The sequence below is a fragment of the Eptesicus fuscus genome, chromosome 12 (genome assembly GCF_027574615.1).
Source record: "Eptesicus fuscus isolate TK198812 chromosome 12, DD_ASM_mEF_20220401, whole genome shotgun sequence".
Lineage (NCBI taxonomy): Eukaryota > Metazoa > Chordata > Mammalia > Chiroptera > Vespertilionidae > Eptesicus > Eptesicus fuscus.
The window spans coordinates 11,353,457-11,368,067 of NC_072484.1; the positions used below are offsets into that span (position 1 = coordinate 11,353,457).

General features: G+C 38.5%; 1 protein-coding gene and 1 non-coding gene across 2 annotated transcripts in view; one reads left to right on the top strand and one right to left on the bottom strand.

The window, feature by feature from the left end:
* The window catches only part of CSE1L (chromosome segregation 1 like), a 52,971-nt gene that overhangs the window by 3,541 nt on the left and 34,819 nt on the right, over nt 1-14,611 (bottom strand). Inside the window, exons 14-22 of the mRNA XM_054724089.1 lie at nt 14,131-14,192; nt 5,985-6,121; nt 4,778-4,881; nt 2,974-3,071; nt 1,767-1,917; nt 1,423-1,631; nt 922-1,019; nt 742-827; nt 225-306 (exon numbers count right to left, since the gene is read on the bottom strand). Coding sequence (XP_054580064.1) covers nt 225-306; nt 742-827; nt 922-1,019; nt 1,423-1,631; nt 1,767-1,917; nt 2,974-3,071; nt 4,778-4,881; nt 5,985-6,121; nt 14,131-14,192 — 1,027 coding nt within the window. The remainder of the gene's footprint in view (nt 1-224; nt 307-741; nt 828-921; nt 1,020-1,422; nt 1,632-1,766; nt 1,918-2,973; nt 3,072-4,777; nt 4,882-5,984; nt 6,122-14,130; nt 14,193-14,611) is intronic.
* LOC114231448 (U6 spliceosomal RNA) lies at nt 12,279-12,385 on the top strand. Its single transcript, XR_003617408.2, has one exon. It is a non-coding gene; the product is annotated as a U6 spliceosomal RNA (small nuclear RNA).

Consider the following 14,611-nt stretch of genomic DNA (forward strand, 5'->3'; position numbering starts at 1 on the left):
ATATTGGTTTATTCTTTTAAAAAAAAGTCCAACTTCCTGCTTTTAAAAATAAAATATAGCCCCTTGCCAGTTGGTTGGAGAATGGTCCTGATATGCCAAGATTGCAGGTTCAATCCCCAGGCAGGGCACATACAAGAATTGACCAATGAGTACATGAATAAGTGGAACAACAAATTGATGTTTCTCTCTAACTAAAATATAATAATAAATAAAAACAAACTTACTTTGGTTGTATTCCATCAAATATTTCTTGTAGTGCCAGCGCCCCATATTTTATGCAATACAAATTAATAAAGACTAAGAAACCTATTGAAAGGAAATGCAGACTTATCAATACATAGGACTCACTGCATTACACAAGTGATTTAGTAGTTTACCAGATGAAATATTTATCATTAAAAAAAACACAAACCCAATGACTAACTTTAGCATCAATACTTCCCTTTTAATACAATTTAACATACAGAATTTATTGTACAAGCAAAAAAGTCTACATGTAGTCTCTGATTTATATTGTTTTATTTCTATTTAAAATATTTTGATATTTAAATTTATAAACTAACGTTTGGAACACAATATATTTGAAAATGATTTAATGTTTGAGAAATGCAAACATCTTAAAGTATTTTATATGTAATGTTTATAACTAATAAAAACATTGGTATGTAACTATAACGTCTAAGGGTCTTAAGCTACTTTCCTTCATTATTTCTGCAGGAACACTGAAATTATTTTACTTACTCTTGATAAACTTTGTTGTTTTGGAATTTTGAAGTCTCTGGAATAATAGAATGAAGATTTGCTTCCTGTATTGGTCAACTGACTCACTAAAGAAATGAATAAAAGCAACCATGTAAATGCAGCATTTTTCTGAGTACCTAACAGAATCCTATAATGTACGAGATTATATTTCATACTCACGGAGGCATGTGCTCTATTATACTGTTTAGAAGATAAAAACCTTGGTGGTCATTGGCTTTGGATGCAATGAGCTTCTGAAAAACACCTAATAACCCAGGCTACAACAAAACAGAGCAAATAACAATTAGTTAAAGTGGCAAGGCTTAATTATTCTAAAAGTTAAGCAGGTGATATATCTTGGAAAAGAGCACACTGTAATAATCTAATTTGCATTTTCACTTTAGTTCTATGTCTGAAGTGTAGAAAAAAATAATCCCACCTCAACAAGCCCTTAGTTTTACATTCTTGAAATTAACCTTAACCTATGTGACTATTATTTTTTTATTTTCCACCATGGCAATAACTAAAGGATACCTAATTCTAATAAAATATACATTAATATTTCCTACTAATTACTTCCCTTTTTACTAAATTTAAGTAAAGACTTTAAAAGTCTGCCATCCCTAGTTCCTCTCAGCTACCTTAGAAAATTACCTTTACATCAAAATAAATCTGACTCACTATTTTGTCAGCTGCAGCATTTGCTATTGTATTTGAACCGCGTTCTAGGAATGCCTGGAGAAGCCTCACTAGAGCAGGGATGTTTCCTGTTCTCTCCCACAGCACCGGCTGGAGGAGGTGAGGGAATAAGGCCATATAGGAAGACGGGATATCATTTTTGTGTGTTTCCAGAAGCAGAGACATCACTTGAAAGACATACGGAATAAACTCTGTTGAGGAAAAGAACAGCTGTCAGCTTCATAACCAATGGCTCTGACACAGAAGGTTCACATTGTTAGGAACACTGTGTTCATAACCACTTTAATAATTTTATTCAATTAAGAAAACAACTCCCTTTAACTTACCTTGTACATCATTCTGTAAAATTTCAGTGAACACCAGAAACAAAGCCTCTTCAAAATTTACAACAGCAGCAGGGTTGGCTTTGCACGTTATTCTTATGGATAAACATATTGCTTCAAACATATAGTGATTAAAGTGAGGTTTGCTTGGATTCTGAAATTTTAAAAAAAGGCTTATTATTCTAATAACCCAAGTGACTATATTAAATGTCATTTAGAAGAAAACACACCTAACTTTCTAAAACACATTACAAGAGATGCCATCTTTTTTAAAAAGTCAGTATTAAGAAAAAGTACCAAATACACTAAAAAGCCTGCATATATGTTAAAATTTTACATTCACTTTAAAATTCAGAAAAAACAATACTTGCTAATATCTGTTGGGATTATTTTTTTAAATACTATTACTAAAAAGTTTCAGAGTCACAGGGAGGTGACAACACAAGCCTCAGCTGCCCGGCTGTAGGAACTTTTCTAAGTAGTGGCTGAAGAAATGACAGGGACATTAAGTCCTGGCTCTGCCAATAGCCTTGTGTGGGACCTTAGACAAACCTTAACCTCCATAGGCTTTGATGCCTGTATCTACAGTGATAACCCTTCATATTAGCAGTTTTCTTGGAAGGCTACTACATAAAGCTGATGACCTCAGAAGATGTGTGAAGGGAGCAGGGGCACACAAAGGATGGGACCCTGCTTCCCTTCTCGAAATTCCCCAAGGCCCAAAGTAGTCCAAAACCCTTACCCAGACCTCAGTGAAAAAATCATCACTGTTCTCCAAAATCCCTCTCATACTTCCCATAAATTTATCTCCTTTTCATACAATTATTAGGAATAAGAATGAATCAAATATCTGTAAAATTTCTGATCAAAGGAGGAGTTAATAGCCTCTTTTGTGTCCACCTGGTACAAAGCTTACTTTCCTAAGGTTTCAGATTATCTATACTTTCTCAATTTTCTTTAACATGTTACTTTTTAAATGAGAATAAAAACGTTTTAAAGTTTTTGAGCCTATACTTAAAGGTGAGTGCTGCCATGTCTGCAATCTAATGTCATCCCCACACTTTCAGAAATGCACATTAACTGTTGGGTCAAGAAGAATTCAAAGAACTTTTCCTTAAGTCTGACCTATTGCCAGGGAATACTGATGATCAAACAGTTTATAGCATGAATTAAAAAAAAAAGGCTGTACTTTCAGAAGTGGTTCTGTTACCTTACTAACAGCTAATAGCTTCTGGGTAAGCTGAGTGATGAGAGTAGGGATATAAGGGATTATGGCTTCTTGTAGGAGGGAAAAACTTCTCATGATAGCTGTAAAATATAAAAACAGCAAAAACAAATAGTTTAAACTTCAGAACAAAATAGTGGTTGGGGAACTCATCATCTGACATTTTAAGACCCTTAGACAACCCCCAGATAGCTCTCTATATTTAAAATCTAAATTTCCCTTCCTTTTAAAATTAGGCCAGGGACTGGCAACAAAAGTTACCTGGGAAATATTGAGTATTTCCAGAGGGCATAAGGCTTAAATAATTAAAAAAAAGAGACAATAAAAAAATAATGAAGTGACTAAAGATACAAAGAGAAGGATGGAGTAGTAGTAGTAGTATTCCAAGTTTCTCTCCCTTAGAAATTAGTGGCAGAAAGCATTTAGTCCTGGCCTACTGGAAACATGATTGCACCTGCTCATCCCCCTAAAAGGGAGATTAGGAGCATAAGAAAAATCTGAATATACAGATGAAGCTATGGAGGGTCCATATTGCAAATATATTGCTCATTAAGATGCCTAAAAACATTTATCATGGGAGATAAACACATTAAGCTAAAAATGTATGATAGCCATTTTTGCACAAACAGAATAGATGTTCCCTAAGTAGAGCACTTACTATATGCCAGACACACAGGGTAGAAAGTTATAATCCCTTGCCTCCTAAACTTTGCAAAGATGTTTCCTTTACCCGAGCCAAACTCACCCTCCTACTAGCTAACTGCTACCGATCCCTCACCTCGGCTTAGACCCATTTCCTAGAGAAAGCCTGTCCCTGAGGTAGGTTCCTAGGGTTAGAGGAGGACCAGTGTCGCTCCTCTGGGCTGACACACAAACCTTTCATTCACTCATATCTCAGTATTTCCTGGGTGCTCTTGCATATCAGAAGAACACAGCAACAAAGGCCAGCAGTCATTACCTATCATTGTTGGGAGAAGTCCAGTGCTAAAAACACATACAGGTAAACACATGTACAAATGTGTACACACCCCAGGGGTCCTTACCCAGGACAGGCATCAGTTTCTTTGAAAAACATTTCCTACGAATCTGACACTGTGCTAGTCTCTTGGAATCCAACAGTGAATAAGACTATGACTGCCCCTGAAGTCAGAGCTGTCAACAAGACACTCTCATAATGGACAACCTGGCAGGTGGTTACAGCTGCCTGTATCCTCGGCAGTATGTCTATGAAGGCAGCATCTGTGTGGGGTCTACCAAGTGCAGTCAGGTGTCACATCAAGACCCAGAATACACAGCATGCATCACTGAATGTTGTTTGATCTAACCTTTGCCCTCAAGAAATTCAATCTAGCCCTGGTTTGGCTCAGAGGATAGAGAGTCAGCCTGCGGACTAAAGAGTCCCAGGTTCGATTCCAACCAAGGGCACATGCCCAGGTTGCGGGTTCAATCCCCAGTAGGGGGCATGCAGTAGGCAGCAGATCAATGATTCTCATCATTGATGTTTCTAACTCTTCCTCTCTGAAATTAATAAATATATATATATTTTTAAAAAGCAATCTAGGAAAGGAAAAAAAAGGAGTTTGCTACTTTTTCTTTAATAAGAAGAATTCTCTATTAAATTAAGGTAAAACTTTTTCCTGAAATCACTGGTAATAGTAAATAAAACAATATTCTTTATTTTCAAATACCTAAACCTAGCTAATTCTTGGCTAACAGTATACAACTCACTATTTACTCTTATAATCAGAAATTAGATATTTATAGTCTATACACCAGGGAAACGGCCTACCTTTCATAATATATTCATTTTCTGAAGAGCCAGGAAGTGTGAGAGCTTTGAAAAGGTTTGTTAGCAGAATCTCAACAAACGGTGCGATTTCTGCAGCTGTAAAGCTATAGATGAAAAAACAGCTTTCAGTCACTACCAACTCTTGAGCTTGTCACTCTGGATTATCCTTGGCAACTACTACATCACACTTCTTGGCATAAAAGTGAGCCATCTCCCACCACTGACAGCTTAGGAAAATAATTTTTTATATGTGCAAATGTTAAATTCCTAAGGCACATCTGATACCAATCAGTCAAACGAGCCAAAACCCAAGCAAACCCAACATCATCTGAAGCTGTTAAGGTCATCCGTGGTTCATATCACCATCAAGGACAGGACTCAGACCCTCAGGGAACTGTCACTTATTCTTCCTGGAGATGGAGCTGATTCAGAACTGTTTTCTGCATAAATTCCGGTCCTGAAGAGATACTGGCTTGACTCACACAAAAATCTTCTTTCAACCCTTACTTAGTCTCTGAGAATATCTGCATTTCAAGTTCTTGATGAAGAAAACCTAAAATTGTTTTCCATCTCTTACCCACAGCTCACTTTAAGAAATAACATTGTTGAAGAACGGCCTGAAAGACATGCTGCTGTTCTACATTTTATCCTTGGATTGGACCAGAAAAGCTACTATCTTGAACCATAGAAAATTCTTTTCACTCAGCTGTGTCATATCTCAGCACTGAGTAAACACAGCCAGCTGACAGTAACTACACTGCATGATGCTGCTAAGAACACGACTACTACACATACTCCCTCCATGAAGGCCCACTTCTGAGATGCCTTCTGAGTAACTGTTTAAACCCATGGACATTGTGGAAATTTTAACTCATCAAGTTTCCCTCTTTCACTTGGTTGCTAGGAGACTACACATAAAATCAACAGTTTCTTTAACTACTGTACAGGATCCTGACCACATTTCTGTTTATTAAATGCACCCAGCTACTTTCCTTTGCTGCTACTTCCTCTACTCAACTTGATTATCATAATATATCTATTCTGGCATTGCTGCCTCAGATCCTTTTGGATTGAGACAGTATAAATGAGTAAAAAGTACACATTATTTTTCTGAATCTTAGTGAAATTTTGAATTCATTCAGAGCTATCTCTGACCCACCCCACCCCAAGATGAAGAAATATAAATTGCTTAGAACCCAATACTTACAGAGTGGCGTGGTTAGGCCCCCTCATAGTGAACAGCCTCTCAAGAGCATGTGCTGCGTAAGTATGAACAACAATACTTTCAGCTTGAAGATAATTAATCAAGAGAGGAACAGAGATCAAAAGCTGTTCTTTTGGTACCTGAAAAATACAATAATATGCATGCTCTAACTCAACGATGCTATCTTTAAGTAAAAAACGGGAAGAAAAGGACTTGCTGAATCTAAAAAGTGTTCTTTCAACTGTTACAATGGGAAATGATACGATGGAGAAACCAAAACTTCTACCACAACACAATGGTTCAATTCACATTCTCTTTTCCAATTTTCTTTCTCTAAGCATAAAAACTATGATTAGGGTAAAATCTTGCATACCATAAAATAGTATCATGGAGAAGCAGACTAAGATTTCATTAATCTTAAGAAATATACTTTTACCCTTGCAGCCATTTCTTGGAAAAGTCATTCAAGCTTTGTGCCTTATTTTCTCTTAAAAAAGGGGGGGGGGGGGAGGGCAACAAAAATAATACTAATCTTCATTAAAAGCCTCTAAAATGTTATATTATTCATTCACTAGCCTCTAAAACAGAAGAGCCTCTTAAGGTTGCATGTAACCTTGGTAAATACTTGCCAAAGACACACAAAAATTATGAATCAGGAAAATAAAGAATCATCCACAGGAAAGAAACTATGGCATATTCTTACAATGGAATACTACACAGCTATTAAAAATGAACTCTAACACATCTAATGAATGAATAACTCTCTAAAACAATGTTAAGCACACAAAAACAAGATGTGTGGGCCAATACCAATATTAGTTACATATAATTAAAATTTTTAAACCTATAGGGAACTATAGAATTTTTATGGAAACAAATATATAGTATACAACCATAAATAAACACTTATAATAATAATAATGGGTATAAAACACATTTAATTCATTACAGCAATTATCTCTGGGAGAAGGAGAATACAAATCAGATATATATATACATTTAAGTAATTATAGCATGGAGTTAAGATTTGTGGTGGTCATGCTAGAGAAACCAAGATGGTGGCATAGGTAAACACCTAAACTACTGCCTCGCACAACAATTTCAAAATTACAACTAAAAGACAAAACGAACATCATCCAGAACCACAGGAAGGCTGGCTGAGTGGAAATTCTACAACTAGAAGGAAAGAGAAAAGCACACTGAGACTCAGAGGATCTGCAGGAGGCAGAGGTACGGAGACACGCGCGCAGGGAGGGCTGGCAACTGAGTGCGTGGCTGGCTTTGAAAAGCGGGAGGGAGACAAAAGCTCCCGACTGCACTGAACTCCAGTTCCGGGCGAGACTCTGGGGACCCAGACTCATACGGGGAGAAACTGGACTGTCAGGAAAGAGAAAAGCACACTGAGAATCAGAGGAACTGTGGAAGGCAGAGGTACCGAGGCAAGTGCGCGGAGAGGGTGGGCAACTGAGTACGTGGCTGGCTTTCTCAAGCAGGAGGGAGACAAAAGCTCCCGACTGCACTGAACTCCAGTTCCAGGCGAGACTCTGGGGACCCAGACTCACTCAGGGAGAAACTGGACTGTCTGGCAGCGGACGGAACTCAAGGGCGGCTTTCTCTCAGAGATGCTTGCAGTGATTACCACGGGACACTGAGACACAGGGGCCTCTTAGGGCAGGGCTGATGGGAAACCAATGCTATCTGCTCTGCCCTGAGAGTCCGCCCCATCCAAGCTGAGCACTGAGGCTTTTGCAAGTCTTCTCATAAAGGTGTCTCTAGCACAGTTCTCCCAGCGGAGACACAGCTGATCCTCACAGCCAATTGGCCTGGAAGTAAATTCCTCCCAGTGATACCAACAACAATCAAGGCTTAACCCTTTGAACTCGCTTGCTTTTTTCTCAATTCCTTTATTCTACTCGGGATTTAATTTTTTAAATACCCCAGATTTTACAAAGCGCGGCAGTAGAATAAAAAACTGGAGTTTCTTTTCATACAAACTTATTTATTTGGATTTTTTAACATTTCAAATTATTGATACATTCAAAGAGTAATTTTAATCTTGACATCCGAGTGCAAAAGGTTAACTACAACAAGACTGTGCACACAGCCCACAAAGGGGTGCACCAAGAGTGTCCACCTCAGGTAACTGGGGAGACTGAGCCACTGGGCCCTATAGGACACCTAGCACACAAACCCACTCTATCAACTCAGGGAAGCAGCCAAAATGCGGAGACAAAGAAACAGGTCACAAATGAAAGAAATGGAAGAAAGCAAACGACTGAATATAGAGTTCAAAACTTCGGTTATAAGGTTTTTCAAAAATTTTCTAGAAAAGGCCGATAAATTTAGCAAGAACCTCAAGGATATGAAAAAGGACCAACTAGAAATTAAGCATACACTGACTGAAATAAAAAATATTATACAGAGATCTAACAGCAGACTAGAGAATCGCAAGAATCAAGTCAAAGATTTGAAATACAAAGAAGCAAAAAACACCCAACTAGAAAAGAAAAAAGAATCCAAAAATATGAAGATAGTGTAAGGAGCCTCTGGGACAACTTCAAGCGTACCAACATCCAAATTATGGGGGTGCCAGAAGAAGAGAGAGAGCAAGATACTGAAAACCTATTTGAAGAAATAATGACTGAAAACTTCCCCCACCTGGTGAAAGAAATAGACTTACAAGTGCAGGAAGCGCAGAGATCCCCAAACAAAAGGAATCCAAAGAGGACCACACCAAGACACATCATAATTAAAATGCCAAGAGCAAAAGACAAAGAGAGAATCTTAAAAGCAGCAAGAGAAAAACAGTTAGTTACCTACAAGGGAACACCCATACGACTATCAGCTGATTTCTCAACAGAAACTATGCAGGCAAGACGGGAGTGGCAAGAAATATTCAAAGTGATGAATAGCAAGAACCTACAACCAAGATTACTCTACCCAGCAAAGCTATCATTCAGAATTGAAGGGCAGATAAAGAGCTTCACAGATAAGAAAAAGCTAAAGGAGTTCATCACCACCAAACCAGGATTATATGAAATGCTGAAAGGTATTCTTTAAGAAGAGGAAGAAGAAGAAAATGGTAAAGATAAAAATATGAACAACAAATACATATCTATCAACAAGTGAATCTAAAAATCAAGTGAATAAAAAATCTGATGAACAGAATAAACTGGTGAATATAATAGAATCAGGGGCATAGAAAGGGAGTGGACTGACAATTCTCAGGGGGAAAGGGGTGTGGGAGTGCGGGAAGAGACTGGACAAAAATCGTACACCTACGGATGAGGACGGGGGGAGGGGGGTAAGGGCAGAGGGTGGGATGGGAACCAGGTGGAGGGGAGCTGTGGGGGAAAAAAGAGGAACAATTGTAATAATATGAACAATAAAGATTTATTAAATTAAAAAAAAAGATTTGTGGTGGTTATGCATCATTATACAGGTTGAGGCAAAAACAGGTTTACAATTGTGAGTACACAAAACAGAGTTTATTCTTGTATTATTATTTATTAATTTAAAATGGAACAGCTTCACAAGGTTGCATGTAACCTTATTTTCCATACAGATAACTATAAACCTACCTTTACCTCACCCTGTTTTGGTTTCTATTCTTGCTTGCGTATCTATATATATTAAAGCCTAAGAGACCATCACAACCAAATGGACAACCGAACAGGCTGTGTGGGGCGACTAGGCCCACAGGGGAGTTAGTGAGGGGCGACAGAGCAGCAGGACAGAGCAGCAGGCTGCGTGTGGCGACCAGGCCGGAAGGAGGGTTAGTGAGGGACGACCAAAGGACCGAGCAGCAGGCTACATGGGGTGACCAGGCCAGCAGGGGAGGCAGTTGGGGGCAAAAAGGCTGGCAGGAGGGGGAGGGGTAGTAAGCAGTGAGGGGTTACCAGGCCGGCAGAGGGGGGCAGTGAGGGATGACCAGGCCAGTGGGTGGGGCAGTTGGGGGCGATCAGGCCGGCAAGAGGGGCAGTTGGGGGTGACTAGGCCAGTGGGGGAAGGGGGGCCCAGTTAGGGGTGACCAGGCAGGCAGACAGGTGAGCAGGTAGGAGCCAGTGGTCCCAGACTGTGAGAGGGATATCCGACTGCCGGTTTAGGCCCGGTCCCCAGGATCGGGCCTAAACCGGCAGTCAGGCCTAAACCGGCAGTCGGACATCCCCCGAGAGGTCCTGGATTGGAGAGAGTGCAGGCTGGGCTGAGGGACCCCTCCACCCCCGCATGAATTTCGTGAACCGGGCCTCTAGTTTAAAATAATTTGCAAGATAGCCACATTGTAATTTGTCAGAGGTGTAGGAGAATAAGATGACTTTGCATGCTTTATTTTTTATCTCACTAAAATAGAGTGATGTAAAGTGCTAAGAGTCAGAAGGATCATATAACTCAACAGCAAAAAACAACAACAATCCAATCAGGAAATGGGCAGCCCTGGCCAGTGTAGTTCAGTTTGTTGGAGTGTTGTCCCATGAACCAAAAAGTTGGTTCAATTCCTGTCAGGGCACATGCCAAGTCTTCAGGTTTGGCTCTGGTTGGGGTGCATAAAGGAGGCAACCGATCGATGTTTCTTTCTCTCTCCCCATAAAATCAATAGAAACATATCCTCAGGTGAGGATTAAAATAAAAAACCACATACAAAAAACTCCCCACAATGAACTATCGATCACCTGACACTTGTTAGAAGAACTATTATCAAAGCCAAAAAATAACAAGTGTTGTTCAAGGGTCAACTGTTCATACAAGCATAAAATCATTATGCTATATACCTAAAACTTGTATGTTTATAATATATATAAATTATGTTTCAATTGAAACAAAAAAGAGAGGAGTGAGGAACTGAGAACCACTGAGGGAACAATGGGCTACTGGAGTCCTCCCCTCTTGGGGGTGTCAGCTCACTGACCGGCATGACTGGTGGAATTTCTTTTATTGTTTCCTTCCTCTGATGCAAAGTGCTACTTCTGGGCTGGAGCCTGGGCATTACAGCAAAATGGGGAATGATAAAATTTTATAAAGGGGATTTATGGTTGTAAAATTAAATACTTCAGGATCCACAAATCCTTATTCAGAGTCCAAACTGTTTGGAAAATATATAAATCAATCAATGAAAAATGTTAAGAGTGTTTTTCTGTTGTTGACTTTGAACATGTTCAATGAGCTATTGTGGTGAAATTTAACAAGGGTTGTGACCAAAAGACTGAGTCAATGACTTGAGGGGGTGACCCAGAGTCTCTGTGTTCTAGTTGGACTAACTTTTAATGTTTATTGGTCCAGTGGAATAAATAAAAATGATCATATCTAAGAATAATTAAAATTAGATGAATGTTTTGTCGGTTATGATAAAAGCACCCTGCACTTGATAGTTCCTTTAAATAATTTTTGTTAAAAAAAAAATAAGAAAACTACGTTGTCTAAATATTAAGAACAATCAGAAATATGGGCAAAGTATGACTAAATAATTCACAGAAAATACATTGCAATGGCCCATTAAATGAAAAGGTATGCAATCAAATTCAAACTGAGAAATGCATTATTAATACTGCAATAAGATACCATTTCATATCTATGACATTGGCAAAATTACAACATACTCTATTGGGAAAATCAGCACTCATACAATTTATAAAATAATGCAGCATGATACAATCAACCCCTACAGAGGCAAATCTGACAAGATCTAACAAAATTACATGTGTGTTTACCCTCTAATCTAGCAATCCTACTTCTAGGAATCTATCACAAAGTTACAAAGGCAAAAGCACTAAGTGAGATAAACAAGTATTATTTAAAATAGCAAAAGGTAGAAAAAAAACCCAATATTTATCCATGGGGGAACTGGCTGAGTAAACCATGGGCAGACCACCCAATGGAATACTACAGGTATTAAAAACAAAAGAGAGAAATCTATAAATACTATTATAGAATGACACCCAGGATTTTTTAACTGAAAAATGCAAGGTAGAAAAAGTTTACTTAGTATGCTCTTTTGTGTAAAAGGAGAAGAAATATAAATATACATAGGATAAGTATTAGGTTATATTTTTTAAAAATAAATAATGAGCCCTTGCAGGTTCTATTCAGTGGTTAGAGTGTCAGCCATGGACTAGAGGGTCGCCAATTTGATTAAGGTCAAGGACACGTACCTCTGTTGCAGGCTCAATCCACACCCTGGTTGGGGCGCGTGCAGGATGTGTCTCTCACTCAGATCTCTCTCTCTCTCCTCTCTCTCTCTCTCTCTCTCTCTCTCTCTCTCTCTCCTCCCTCCCTTCCACTCACTTTAAACATCAATTGGGAGTGCTCGCTTCAGCAGCACATATACTAAAATTGGAACGATAAAGAGAAGATTAGCATGGCCCCTGTGCAGGGATGACAAGCAAATTTGTGAAGTGTTCCATATTTTTTAAAAAAACAACAATGGGGAGCCCGGCGGGCATGACTTAGTGGTTGAGTGTTGACCTATGAACCAGGAGATCACAGTTTGATTTCCGGTCAGGGCACATACCCAGGTTGCCAGCTTGATCCCCAGTGTGGGTCTGCAGGAGCAGCCAATCAATGATTGTCTCATCATTGATGTTTCTATCTCTCTCCCTCTCCCTTCCTCTCTGAAATAAATAAAAATGTATTTTTTTTTTAAATCAATGGAGGGGAAAAAAATATCCCCAGGTGAGGGTTAACAATACATAAACAAACAAACATAAACAAATAAATAAATCAAACCAAAACTCGGTAAGAAAAAACCTGGCTAACCACTAGAAGAGGGAGGGAATAGGGATGAAAGCTACACCTTTCTGAATGTACCTTACTGTATACTGTCCTACTTCAGAGGCATGACCACCCAAAACAAAAACAAAAACACACAATGAAATTAACCTAATTGTTTATCAAGTTATGGCAAAAATGCACAAAGAATAATTTCAAGTTGCTTTAAAGACAGTATTTTTTAAGTACATATAAAAACCACAAAGAAATCAAACTGCATTCAGCAGTATTACTTTAGTAATAATAATACTGGTATTGTTATTTATTTCCTCTCTCCTGTGAAAAAAGCTTAGAACTAATGGTAATTCATTAGCAGTATCTCTAGCACTTAGATTACCGTCTTTCAAATAACATTTCGCATCATCAAAGAGGCACCTGAGATCTGTAGCAGGAAATGTACCAAATGAGCCTGGAATATTTTGTCATGTATGAAAGAGGCCATTAAAGGCTACTAAGTATATGTCAAGAGGGCACAGGAATCTATAATGGGTCCCCACTGGCCAAAGATGCAACAACTAGGGCAGTGGTCGGCAAACTCATTAGTCAACAGAGCCAAATATCAACAGTACAACGATTGAAATTTCTTTTGAGAGCCAAATTTTTTAAACTTAAACTTCTTCTAACGCCACTTCTTCAAAATAGACTCGCCCAGGCCATGGTATTTTGTGGAAGAGCCACACTCAAGGGGCCAAAGAGCCGCATGTGGCTCTCGAGCCGCAGTTTGCTGACCACGGAACTAGGGCATCAAAATACCCTCATTTGTCACACCTTTGGAGATTGGTAAGGCACTGTCTCGTTACTCTAAAAATTGATAAAGAAGGCAAACCAACAAACATTTATCCTGCTCTTCCCAAACAAATTGGTAATTATCTATGAGAACATGGTGGTGGTTGAACAAAAGAATGATTATATTAAAAACCATTTGAGCCCTAGCTGGTTTGGCTCAGTGGATAGAGCTTTGGCCTGCAGACTGAAGGGTCCCAGGTTCGATTCCAGTCAAGGGCACATGCCTGGGTTGTGGGCTCGACCCCCACTAGGGGGCCTGCAGGAGGCAGTTAATCAATGATTCTCTCACATCATTGATATTTCTACCACTCTCTTCCCTCTCCCTTCCTCTCTGAAATCAATAAAAATATTTAATAAAACCAAACCATTTGAGTGTACATTTTTAAATGGAGACATTTAAGGGAAGTGTATCTCAAAACGTAAGTCAATGGTGGAAAGTTTCTCTTTACTTGAATCCACTGATCACTCAACCATTACTAAAAGCAGACAACCAGACATGGCGTTATGTCCTAATGAAATGAAATGAAGTGTAACTACGACAAATTCTTGCCCCCGGCCCAAAGGATTAAGTGGTACATAATATAAGTGAAAAGCAACTTACCTGATTCCTAAAAATCATAATGTATTTGATACCATCAGCTTTAAGGACAGGAAATTCATTCACTATTTAAAAAAAAAAATCATAGTTATTAGAATGCTAAGGACTATTTTTCCCAAACTGGTGAAAACATTATCAGATTTTTAAAACATGGTTTTGGTAACCAAACTGTTAAGTAATTCAAGCTTAGTTAACTCTATACTAATCTACTATGTAGCTATTAATTCTAGTAAGATAATAAAATAATTTAATTTTCCCCTTTACCTTTAAGTTTCATTACAAATTAACATGTATTACTTATGTAACTGAATAAACATGATTTGGGACCATGACTAGTGACCATATATCTATCATCTTCTTCCCAGAATTGAAGCTATTGTGAACCAAGAGCATGTTTCTCTTAAATTGCTCTAGTGGTGGGAAAATAATTAGTAAAAGGGAGAGAATACTAATCAATTGTTAAAAATTCTTAAAACTAGATGAT